The following is a 13,132-nucleotide window of genomic DNA, read 5'->3' as shown; positions in this document are numbered from 1 at the left end:
AGTGGCCTTTCCGCCCGCAGCTGCTGCAGGTTGTGTTGCGGGCCGGGCAGTGCTGCCGCGGGTGCTGATTCTGGCCGCAGAAATGGCAGGCTGGAGCAATATAGTGGCTGGCTGGAGCAGCATAGTGGCTGGCTGGGGTAGCATGGTGGCTGGGCGGCCGCGTAGCACAGGCCTGGGGGAGTCGCTGGTCGGGGGCCCATGATTGGGTCGCGGGGTCCGCGGGGAACGAGTTAAGGCTGCGGAAGGAGACCTCCATCGTGGTCGCAGCTTCCACAGTTGTTTCTAAGTCTTGGGCCCCCTTTTCCAGCAGTCGTTGGCGCACATAATTAGGCCTGAGGCCCGCTACAAAAACATCGCGTACAGCCAGTTCTCTGTGTTCAGCCGCGGTAAACGCTTGATAATTACAGTCATTTGACAAATTATTGAGTTCCCTTAAAAATTCGGCGAGTGATTCTGTAGGCCGCTGGCGGCGAGTCGTGAACACATGGCGTGCGTAAACTTCGTTAATGGGCCTTACATATATCTTATCGAGTACCGCTAGCGCTGCGGTATATGAACCGGCCATGTTTAGTTGCGTAGAGATTCTATGGCTCACCCTCACGTGCAGTAGACTTAACTTCTGTTCCTCTGTCATTTTGGCTGAGCTCGCTTCTGCCAGGTAGGCCTTAAAGCACCAGTGGGAGAAGATTTCTTTAGCCTCTGCATCCTGCGGGTCGAGTTCCAGGCGTCCTGGCTTGAGGGCCGATTCCATGACCGATCTTGACTGTTCTTAAGTAGATTAAATTGATGGAACCATCAATTCACCAGACACGTGTTTCCGATATGAATATAGGCTATAATCTACTTACTACAGAGCCAGCCTGTTACCCGTTTATGAACTCTCAGTGAACTGCAGGCTGACTCGGACAAGGGTATTTATACAGCAGCACAAGGGGGAGGAGTCATGGGCGGAGCCAAGGGGGGAGCCCTGTACAAGCTCCTGAGCATTCCCAGAGCTACTCCCCCTCGTGGTCAGGTAACGCTACTGCGCTTACAAAGATACAGTGTGAATTACCATGTTACATTCACCACAAAGCACGGGGTGGGGGGTGGAGAATGGGGGGGAGGGAGTGGAGAACAGTGGGGGGGAGGGAGTGGAGGCCGGGGGGGAGGGAGTGGGGAACGGGGGGGGGGGGGATGGAGAATGGGGGGGGAGGGAGTGGAGAACAGTGGGGGGGAGGGAGTGGAGGCCGGGGGGGAGGGAGTGGGGAACGGGGGGGGGGGGGGGGGATGGAGAATGGGGGGGGAGGGAGTGGAGAACAGTCGGGGGGAGGGAGTGGAGGCCGGGGGGGAGGGAGTGGGGAACGGGGGGGGGGGTGGAGAATGGGGGGGAGGGAGTGGAGAACAGTGGGGGGGAGGGAGTGGAGGCCGGGGGGGAGGGAGTGGGGAACGGGGGGGGGGGATGGAGAATGGGGGGGGAGGGAGTGGAGAACGGTGGGGGGGGTGGAGAATGGGGGGGAGGGAGTGGAGAACATTGGGGGGGGTGGAGGGAGTGGAGGCCTGGGGGGAGGGAGTGGGGAACGGGGGTGGTGGTGGAGAATGGGGGTGAGGGAGTGGAGAACAGTGGGGGGGGGAGGGAGTGGAGGCCGGGGGGGAGGGAGTGGGGAACGGGGGGGGGGGGGGATGGAGAATGGGGGGGGAGGGAGTGGAGAACAGTGGGGGGGGAGGGAGTGGAGGCCGGGGGGGAGGGAGTGGGGAACGGGGGGGGTGGTGGAGAATGGGGGGAGGGAGTGAACAGTGGGGTGGGGGGGGAGGGAGTGGAGGCCGGGGTGGGGGAGGGAGTGGGGAACGGGGGGGGGGGGTGGTGGAGAATGGGGGGGAGGGAGTGGAGAACAGTGGGGGGGGGGGAGGGAGTGGAGGCCGGGGGGGAGGGAGTGGGGACGGGGGGGGGGGATGGAGAATGGGGGGGGAGGGAGTGGAGAACAGTGGGGGGGGGGAGGGAGTGGAGGCCGGGGGGGAGGGAGTGGGGAACGGGGGGGGGGGGATGGAGAATGGGGGGGGGAGGGAGTGGAGAACAGTGGGGGGGGAGGGAGTGGAGGCCGGGGGGGAGGGAGTGGGGAACGGGGGGGGGGGGGATGGAGAATGGGGGGGGAGGGAGTGGAGAATGGTGGGGGGGGAGGTCATGCAACAAGATCTCAACCATATGGAAGTGGTCCCTCTCTGTTGCACTCTCCTCATGTACGGCCACCACCTTCATAAAGACACCCCACAACGCCTGGAACTGCACTTTGATGTCCCACACCGCGGATTCAAGCCATTCAGACACATTAACTGCATTGCTAGCAGCCATCATCCGCCGGTCCGTACCGTCAGGGTGGCAATCCTCCCAAAGTTAGCAGTGCCACCAAAGACAGGGCCCGTTCCCAACTTCTTCCAGCTGCCACTATTCAATGAGGATTAAATCCACTCAGCCCGAGCTCGTGAAAGCGCAGACGCTCCCGCGCTCACAACATGACATCCCCCAAGGTGGGGTATTTAAAGGAGAAGATACAAGAGGCGTACAAAAATAATTTTCTGTGGGTTTCTGTGGAAGAGATTTCTGCGCATGGTAACTGTGGTGAATGTCACTTAGTAATTCACACTGTATTTACCAATACTATTGTAAGCGCAGTAGCGTTATCCGACCACTAGGGGAGTAGCTCTGGGAATGCTCAGGAGTTTGTACAGGGCTCCACCCTTGGCTCCGCCCACGACTCCTCCCCCTAGACTGCTGTATAAATAACCGTGTCCAGAGCCAGCTTGAGTTCATCGAGAGTTCAACGGGTAACAGGCTGGCTCTGAAGTAAGTAGATTAAAACCACTGTTCATATCTGAAAGCACGTGTCTCGTGATTTGATGGTTCCATCAGTAACGCAGACCTATAGTTGGAAAATTCCTGCCGATTTCATCACATGGTCCAAGCCCATGTTGACACCATTGATTACCTGACACGTCCATCCCCTCCCTGTTATATCCCTTCCTTGTTCTCCAAGAAAGCCAGACATGTAAAGAATATAAAAATAAGGGGCGCGATTCTCCACGCCGGTTGGGAGAATAGCGGGAGGGCCTCCCGACATTTTTCACGTCCTCCCGGTATTCTCCCCCCCCCTCGCCCGACCCACGTCACGAATCGCCGCTCGCCGTTTTTTACGGTGAGCGGCGATTCTCCGCGGCCGATGAGCCAAGCGGCCGGGCCTTTACGCCCGTTTTTTCACGGCAGCAAACACAGCTGCTCGCTGCCGTCATAAAAACGGGTGCTGGATGCCCGTTTGGGGCTTCCAGAGGCCCATATGGGGCAGGGGCACCACCGTTGTGCTCGGGAGGGGACAGGCCCGCGATCGGTGCCCACCGATTGTCGGGCCTGCGTCCAAAAGGGACGCACTATTTCCCCTCCGCCGCCCGACAAGATCAAGCCGCCACATCTTGTCGGGCGGCGGTGGAGAAATGCGGAACCGCGCATGCTCGGGTTCCGTCAATAGCGTGATGACGTCAACCGCGCATGTGCGGGTTGGAGCCGGCCGCGCGTCATCTTGGCGCGTGGCCTTAATGGCGGTCGTTAAGGCTGCGACACCGTGATTCCCGGGGACCCGCTCCTAGCCCCGATGGGGGGGGGGGGAGAATCGGGTCCTGGGAACGGGTGTGAAGGCTGCCGTGAAACACGCCCGGTTTCATGGCAGCCTTTACGACTCTCCGCATTTGCGGAGAATCTCGCCCAAGAAGTTTAAATCAAATCAAATTTATTTTACAAAACTAGATTCACACACTTTACTATGTAACAGATAATAAACTGATAATACGGAATCTGTAGTACAGTAATCAATGTTCTCCCTATTAAACTACACTATAACTCAACCTCATGCTATGTTTCTGCAATGATATCTTCCTCTGCTTTCTCATCAGCTTCTCATCATCTTCTCCCAGAATTCCTATGGATGCTGCTTTATGTACAATAACTTAGTAACGCCATCCATTGTTGAGTTTTTAACCCTTTACAACACATGTACTATACATATCATTACACTCCCGACTGGAAAACGAAAAGACACATTATCCGATTGGGTGATCCTTGATTGTCAGTTAGAGATCCATTCTGAAATGAAAATCGCTTATTGTCACGAGTAGGCTTCAATGAAGTTACTGTGAAAAGCCCCTAGTCGCCACATTCCGGCGCCTGTCCGGGGAGGCTGGTACGGGAATCGAACCGTGCTGCTGGCCTGCTTGGTCTGCTTTAAAAGCCAGCGATTTAGCCTTGTGAGCTAAACCAGCCCCTCAGCTTCTCCCCAATATCTCCAATATTTTTTATAACGAATAAATAGATGTGTTCAAAGAATAATTTTGAAATTGTGTTTTGATGTCCCCTATGATTTTCTCCTGGGTTCAATTTCCCAGACATTGATCATCAGAATCTTGAGGGTCCAGGCCAATGCTGGGGGGTTGACAATGCTTGCCTCGACCAAGATGTAATTTGACGATTAAGGCACACGGGTACCATGGGGCACGGCCGGCTCAAGGCACCGGCAACTCGGGCAGTCGCCCGGGGCGCCATGTGCTAGGGGGCGCCAGACTCGGGTCCCGCGCATGCGCAGTTGGGCCGGTGCCAACCAGCGCATGCGCGGTGGCCGCCCTCCCCCAGGGCGGCCCCGCCCCCCCGCCCCCTCCTCGGGTTCGCCCCCCCGCCCCGCCCTCGGGTCCGCCCCGCCCTCGGGTCCGCCCCCCCAGGCCCCCATTCGGGACCGCCCCCCCTCGGGTCCACCCCCCCAGGCCCCCATTCGGGTCCGCCCCCCCTCGGGTCCGCCCCCTTCGGGTCCGCCCCCCCTTCGGGCCCCCCCCCCGCCCCCTCCTCGGGTCCGCCCCCCCGCCCCCTCCTCGGGTCCGCCCCCCCCCGCCTCCCCCTCGGGTCCGCCCCCCTCGGGTCCGCCCCCCTCGGGTCCGCCCCCCACTCGGGTCCGCCCCCCCCCCCGCCTCCCCCTCGGGTCCACCCCCCCCGCCTCCCTCTCGGGTCCGCCCCCCCCTCTGGGTCCGCCCCCCCCGCCGCCCCGCCCCCCCATGGCCCCCCCCATGCCCCCCCCATGCCCCCCCCCCATGGCCCCCCCCCATCCCCCCCCCATGGCCCCCCCACCCCCCCAAGGGCGCCGAAGTTCAGCTTGCCCGGGGCGCCAGCAACCCTAGGGCCGGCGCTGCCATGGGGGTTGGTGCAGGGCAGGTCTTGGGAGGTAAAGCCAGGCAGATAGTCTTTGGTTGAGGAGTATCAACGTTAGCGTTAGCGTTTATTAACAGGGGGCTTGAGCTTAAGAGCCGCGGGGTTATGCTGCAACTGTACATGGCCCTGGTGAGACCACATTTGGAGTATTGTGTGCAGTTCTGGTCACCTCACTATAGGAAGGATGTGGAAGTATTGGAAAGGTTGCACAGGAGATTTACCAGGATGATGCCTGGTTTGCAGGATAGGTCTTATGAGGAAAGGTTGAGGGAGCTAGGGCTTTTCTCTTTGGAGCGGAGGAGGATGAGAGGCGACTTAATAGAGGTTTATAAGATGATGAGGGGGATAGATAGAGTGGACGTTCAGAGACTATTTCCTCGGGTGGATGTAGCTGTTACAATGTGGCATAACTACAAGGTTCAGGATGGGAGATATAGGAGGGATATCCGAGGTAGGTTCTTTACTCAGAGAGTGGTTAGGGTGTGGAATGGACTGCCTGCTGTGATAGTGGAGTCGGACACTTTAGGAACTTTCAAGCGGTTATTGGATAGGCACATGGAGCACACCAGAATGACAGGGATAGCTTGATCTTGGTTTCGGACAATGCTTGGCACAACATTGAGGGCCGAATGGCCTGTTCTGTGCTGTACTGTTCTATGTTCTATGTATCACGGGTGGTCATAACCCAAAATCCAATCCCCCTTTGGGCTTAGTGTAGTAGGATTGGTGAGCACCACAGAAAATTAGTAAGGCTTGTGACCAGTCAGCGGGCTTCTAATCACAAACCAATTTGAACACAGAGTGACTCAAGTTGGAATGGTTCAGATTGTCCATGCTGAGGGATTGTGACTGTGTGGAAGGCTCAGGATTGACAGCTCAGGCCCAGCACTGAGTCAGGCTCTGGCTTCAGCCACAGGTTGGCGCTATGGAGCTGGGTGGGGGCGGAACCTTTATTCCGGCGCCCGCTTTAACACGGACTCTGTGAGCGGTGGGTTTCCGGTCCGGGCGGAAGTGTTCGCGGTCTCTTTTCCACCCATCTCCCCGGGCTCGCTCTGAGTGAAGATGCTGCTGGTTTTAGCGGAGGAGCACAAGGAGCATCTGGGGTTCCTGACTCGGGTGGATTCTGCGGGTTAGTGAGTTACTGACAGGAGAATGAGAGGGTTGGAGGTTGGAGGGCGGGGAGAAGGAGGTTGGAGGGCGGGGAGAAGGAGGTTGGAGGGCGGGGAGAAGGAGGTTGGAGGGCGGGGAGAAGGAGGTTGGAGGGCGGGGAGAAGGAGGTTGGGGTGGGCGGGCGGTGGGGTGGGGGTGGGAGGGCGGGGAGCGGGAGGTTGGGGTGGGGGTTGGAGGGCGGGGAGCGGGAGGTTGGGGTGGGGGGCGGAGAGGGGGAGGTTGGGGTGGGGGTTGGAGGGCGGAGAGGGGGAGGTTGGGTTGGAGGGCGGGGAGGTGGGGGTTGGAGGGTGGGGAGAGGGAGGTTGGGGTGGGGGTTGGAGGGCGGGGAGGGGGGTTGGAGGGCAGGGGTGGGTGTGTGTGGGCAAGGCGGGGATAGGGGTTGGAGGGTGGGGAGGGGGAGATTGGGGTGGTGGTTGGAGGGCGGGGAGATTGGAGTGGGGGATTGGGGTGGGGGTTGGAGGGTGGGGAGATTGCGGAGGGGGGTTGGGGGGTTGGGGGCGGGGGGTTGGGGGGCGGGGAGATTGGAGAGCGGGGGGGTGGGGGTGGGGAGATTGGAGGGCGGAGAGGGGGAGATTGGAGGGCGGAGAGGGGGAGATTGGGGTGGGAGGGTGGAGACGGGGAGATTGGGGTGGGAGGGCGGAGAGGGGGAGATTGGGGTGGGAGGGCGGAGAGGGGGAGATTGGGGTGGGAGGGCGGAGAGGGGGAGATTGGGGTGGGAGGGTGGGGTGGGGGAGATTGGGGTGGGGGTTGGAGGGTGTCGTGGTTCCCCAGGACGACAATTTGTTTGTACCTATTCAAATATTAAAACACAGAGAGTCTGAGGAGCGATCTTCCAAGCAGTGAACTTTATTTTTCTTAGCATGAGAAAAACAGAGCTGAGATTGTCCGGAGCAATCTAAAAAAGCTTCAGGGCTTACCGCCTTTTATGTTCATTTTAACCCCATGATGCAAGCTCTTATCTTAATTTACAGCCGTCTTATCTGCTTTCCTTACTTTGGCCACTATTGTTTACATTAAGCCTCTCAGCCTAGCAGCCATAAGTCAGTTCTTATCTCATCTTTGTCTAAACTTTCTTCTTGTGAAACAGACAGTTCTGCGGACCAAGGCCGAATGTATACAAAAACAGACTCCTTTATAGCCCTTATTTATGGGCAACCATTTTAGTTAAGCCCTGAGCTGTTCATTGTTCTTCCAAGTGACTGTTTGTATTTTAAATGCTATTTCTCTGGGTCTGCTGCTTTAATCATATTAACTATACTTGATTACATTAGGTCACACAAAGTTATCCTGAGTTCACACTCATCTCAATACTCACCTAAATCTACTTTATCATTTCACTAAAACCTATGATTCTAAACTTGGTACCTAACTCATACAATATCCAGTACAAATTCCCTTACATGTCCCCCCTTTGAGGCTATTCCCTAGCCTCACACAAATTACCAAGCTCAAATAATCCCCTTACTGGATCCCATTTACAATTTATTTTAAACACTTTTTGCAGGCAATGTGGAGGAGCCGAATACTTTGGTCAGGGAACAACGCCCCTAATTCTTCTTTATCATAATTCATCTATCCAGATTCGAATTCTCGGGTCGCTCCCCCAGATTGCTTGCTCCTAACAGCCATCAGCCAAAAACCTTCCCACCCTTGTCAAGGGAAGGAAAAAAGACTGATTCCTGTGTACAGACTAAGTTCTCCAAGTCTTTTGCGAATTTCAGTCAGGTGCTGTTGTTGGTACAAAGCAATCGTCCATTATTATAGTCCTTTCACAGAGTGACGAGTTTCCATCTCGACCAGGGTCATGGTGAATCCGCTCATCGGAGGCAGCTCAAGGTTTTCCCTTTCCTCCGTTTTTCCTCGCGAACGTGAGCTGCTTGTCACCATCATCTGCCGTGTTGCAACTCTGGTAAGGAAGGATCTCAGGGCGGGTAAAAAACAACAAAATATGAGTCCTAGAACGGTTATGATTATGATTGCTACAGCTCCAGCTTTGGCAAACCATGCCCCCCATCTTCCAAACATCCTATCCAACCAATTCCAGGCTTCATGCCCAAACCCAGCATTTTCTTTCACTTCTGCCCTAAGATTCTTCAACTTATTCATGGCCCGTGTAAATGACCCCTCTGGATCAGTGTTGTTAGGGATAAATGTGCAACACTGATCTCCAAACATAACACAGACCCCTCCTTTCTCCCAAATAGTATCCGTACTCACTGATCGCCTACGTCTTGTTTGTCTTAATACTCTACCTTCCTGATTCCGCACCCCTATATCATCTGCATCCCGCTTTCCCTTGTTACGGGTCAAGGAAGGCCCCCAGGGAAACAGTTTCCAAGTCCCATGTGGGGAACGAGGCCCTTTCCCCGTCCACACCTCCCTCGGCACCGTGACTAACAGGCTGAAGCTGGGCATTTGTATCATCAGCCAGCTCATGCACAGAACCACTCTCATCATCATTTATTATTTCTGCTGTACTTTGGCTCTGCTCCTCCTCCTCACGATTCTCCTCGTGTAGTTCTATCTCTTCCTCGCTGCTACTTCTATCCGCCCTACCTCTAACTTCAGTCTCCCTTCTCTCCCCTACCCCAGGTACCGTTCTGGTACAATGGTTCAAGTGATACCACAGTGTACTGCCTTCTACTTGCAACGCCGTGGGAGATACTCTGGTGACTTCAAACGGCCCTTCTCGTCTGGGTTCATGCCAACGTCTCCGGAACTTTCTGATGTATACTTGATCTCCCGGTGTGATCTGGTGTTCCGTGGCAGGGCTCTCCTCCTCCTTGGCCTTTTCCTGTTCAAAAATAGTTCTATGTATAAAAGTTAATTGTCGTACATACTCTCTTGCATCCTGATCTAAACACTCCAATGTGGGGCCCCCTGCTCCCCCGATCTTTGGCACCGGCATTACTCTTCCTGTCATCATCTCATGCGGGCTTAAATGTGTGATTCTGTTTTCCTGACTCCTGTACTGCATTAAAGCCAATGGCAGAGCATCTATCCAGTTTTTTCCTGTCTCACTACAAATTTTGCTTATTTTCGCCTTGAGGGTTCCGTTTGCTCTCTCCACCATTCCTTGGGATTGAGGATGATACACACATCCAAACCTCTGCTTTATACGGAGTGCTGAGAGTGTCTCTCTCAGTGCCCTCCCTATAAAAGCAGATCCATTGTCTGAACTTAATTGCATGGGTATGCCAAATCTTGGGATAATTTCTTTTGACAGGAAGTTAATTACCGTTCCAGATCCTTGATCTTTGGATGGCGTTGCTTCTATCCATCTGCTGAATCTATCAATAATCACTAACATGTATCTTTTTCCTCTTACCACCTTTCCCATATCCACATAGTCCATGCATAGATGTTTAAACGGCCCTTCAGGAATGGGTATGTGCCCTATTGGGGCAGTAATGCCTTTCCTGATATTATTCTGAGCACACACCTCACACAGACCTAGTATGTAGTCAATTGAGTTTTGCAGGTATGGTGACCAGAATCCTTCTTTCTTAATCTTCCTAGCCACTTCTCCTCTCGCACAGTGATCCACCCCGTGTGCTTCACTAATTAGTACGGTTAGTAACGATGTGGGTGCTATGATCAACCCTTCCCCATTTCTCCATATTTTGTCATGTTGTCCCTGTAATGCTCCTCTCTCTCTCCACATTGTTTTTTCTGCTACAGGGGCTTCTTCCTGTAATTGTGCCACATCTTCTAATGTGATTTGAGGTTCGATATTCCCCACACCTGGCCCTGGGTGCGGCCTTGCTATTTCTACTGGGGCTATCGTAGCCTCAATGTATCCTGATGCTTCTTTAGCCGCCTTGTCAGCTTTGGTATTTCCCTGTGTGATGTTATCTATTCCCTTTTTATGCGCCTGACACTTAATTATGGCTAATTCCCTTGGGCCCATCATAGCCCTTATTAAAGCCCTGATTTGAACTTCGTGTTGAATTGGTCCTCCTCCGCTTTTCATAAATCCCCTTTGCTTCCATATTGCCCCAAACAAGTGACAAACCCCGTGGGCATAGGCCGAATCAGTATAAATTTCCACTGCTTCCCCGTTTGCTAATTCACATGCTCTGGTCAGTGCTTCAAGCTCCGCTAACTGGGCTGAGCATGGCTGCTCACATTCTTTTGCCTCCACTACCTCAAATGTTTTCCCTTTCTGTTCAACTACTGCATAGCCAGCATGATTTCCCCTATGATCCCTATGGCACGAGCCGTCAACATACAACGTTCTCTTTTCTTCTGTGTTTAACCTATCTGCCTTCAGATCTTTCCTCAGTTTCATAAACGCTCTTGTCTCTCTCACACACTCATGCTCCTCTCCCTCATGTGGCAATGGCATATAGTCAGCTGGGTTGGCCCTATTGCACTTTACTATCGTAATGTCCGGGAATGTGGTCAGCATTTGAAAATGGTGAATTCTAGCCGGCGTCAGAACAAACTTCCCTTTTTCAATCAATTCAGCTATTTTATGGTATACATGTAAGTTTATCGGATATCCCATTGTGACCGTAGCTGCCTTTTCGTACGCCCACCAAGCTGCTGCCAGGCCTTGATAACACGGCGGGTATCCCATTGCTACGTCATCTAGCTTGGTACTATAATATGCTACAGTCTGCCTTCGCCTTCCCTTGCAACTTTCCTGTGTTAACACTGCTGTAGCAAATCCGGCTTCTCTGTTACTCACAAATAAATCAAAGGGCTTGTCATAGGTCGGTAAAGCCAATGCTGGTGCCTGTGCCATTTCACTCTTTATATTCTCAAATGCTTCTAGCGCATCTTTGTCCCATTTTAGTTTGGCTTTTAATTCGTCACACCCTGCTTCCTTCATTATCTTTCGTAGTGCCTGCGTTTTTTCTGCATAGTTTTCCACCCATTCTGAACTGAATCCTGTCATTCCCAAAAATGTCATCATTTGTCCCACCGTCTGTGGTTTCGGAATTTTCAGTACTGCTTCTATTTGCTGTGAAGCTATCCCCTTCTGCCCTGCGGATATTTCTCTCCCCAAGTATTCTACCTTTCTCTGGCACAGCTGCAGCTTCTTCCAGGATACTTTATGACCCCCCTCTGCTAGTCTTTTCAAAAGTTTTAAACTATCCTTCCTGCATTGTTCTTGTGTCTCTGTGCATAATAATAAATCATCCACATATTGTAGCAGTGTTCCTTCCAACTGTATTCCTTCTAAATCTGCTTTCAACACCTGATTGAATACATGTGGGGAATGTTTAAATCCTTGGGGCATTCTATTGTATGTGTATTGTTTCCCCTCGTACGTAAATGCAAAGAGATACTGACTTTCTGGAGCTAGTGGCACACTAAAAAATGCTGAACATAGGTCGATTACAGTAAACCATCTACTTTCAGGTGGTATATTTGTCAGCAAGGTGTAAGGGTTTGGAACTTCTACGGGCATATCTTCCACTACCTCATTAATTGCCCTTAGGTCATGCACCAATCTCCATTTTTCTCCGTCCGCCTTCTTTACTGGTAGGAGCGGGGTATTACACCTACTCCGGGTTTCCTTTAATACCCCTGCTTCTATCAATCCCTTAATCGTTTCTCTAATTCCTTCAATTGCTTCTGTCTTGATTGGGTATTGTGGTCTATAGGGCCCCTGGCGCCCTGTCTTTAGTCTGACTTCAACTGGATTAGCGTTTTTAACCCTCCCTACATCCGTGTCCTGTCTGGACCACAACTCCTGTGGGAGGGAATTCAAATCCTGCTCTAAGCTCTCTCTCCATTCCCGCTCCTGTTTCTCACTTCGCACTCCTATTGTTATCTGCTTTGGTGTCCCAAGCATCCTAACATCCAAAATTATTTTTGTCATTTGTCCATCGCTGGACGTCCAAATATCTGCACTATCTGTCTGTACAAATTCTAAGTCTTGCGCTCTTAACACCATGGGTCCTAGGTCCTTTGATCTATATCCCGGATTAACTTTCAATGTGACATGTGGCTCCGCCCCAGGTACCGAGAACCATTTGTCAATCCATTCATTCCTAACGATTGCGAGGGCCACTCCCTCTAGTCCAATTAAAATACTTCCTGACTTTATTTCCTGTTCTCGTCCTGCCTCCTTTTCCCATTTCTCTTGTATTTCAGGTGCCTGTCCTTCATCAAATATCATTGTACTGTGTAATTCTGTTCTCGGCCACTTGGCTTGTGGAACCCAAGTGTCTATAAGTTTTCCCCAGACTGTCCAGATCTGTCTTTTAATTTGTTCCTCTATATCTCCCAGCCAATATACATTAACCCCTTCCTTTCCTGGTACCTCAAGTGAATACATTCCCATCAAATCAATTCCTTGTTCGGTACATTCTAATTTCAGTCCCAGACCTAGGATTGCGTCCCTTCCCAATAGATTTAAAGGAGTTTTATCATATACTAAAATAGGTACATGGGTAGTTTTATTTCCAATGGTAATAGGCACCGGCATCGTCATTTGAGCTAGTGTTATTTTCCCCGAGAACCCCACAGTTTTTACAAACCGGTTTGACAATGGTAGGTGATCCGCATATTTCGTTTGTATGCACGTACAGGTGGCACCGGTGTCTATCATCATGGGGACCTCGATCCCGCCTACTCTAGCATTAACTATAGGTTCCTGCTCTGCGGTTTCTGTTATTTGTACGTACTGTCCTACCATTTCGGGGTTCTCTGGGCCTCTCTATGCGAAACTCTGATGGTTCCCCGGCCCTTGAAACATCGGGACGCTGTTCGGCGACCCTTGGATCAGCT

General features: G+C 52.9%; 1 protein-coding gene across 1 annotated transcript in view; it reads left to right on the top strand.

Annotated features, from left to right (window-relative positions):
• Nucleotides 1-6,213: 6,213 nt before the first annotated feature.
• Nucleotides 6,214-13,132, top strand: part of commd2 (COMM domain containing 2) — a 28,845-nt gene continuing 21,926 nt past the window's right edge. Inside the window, exon 1 of the mRNA XM_038815517.1 lies at nucleotides 6,214-6,347. Coding sequence (XP_038671445.1) covers nucleotides 6,281-6,347 — 67 coding nt within the window. The 5' untranslated portion in view covers nucleotides 6,214-6,280. The remainder of the gene's footprint in view (nucleotides 6,348-13,132) is intronic.

Source organism: Scyliorhinus canicula, chromosome 13, assembly GCF_902713615.1.
Source record: "Scyliorhinus canicula chromosome 13, sScyCan1.1, whole genome shotgun sequence".
In the NCBI taxonomy this organism is placed as follows: domain Eukaryota; kingdom Metazoa; phylum Chordata; class Chondrichthyes; order Carcharhiniformes; family Scyliorhinidae; genus Scyliorhinus; species Scyliorhinus canicula.
The sequence above is the reverse complement of the archived record's forward strand: the minus strand, read 5'-3'. Positions and strand labels throughout refer to the sequence as shown.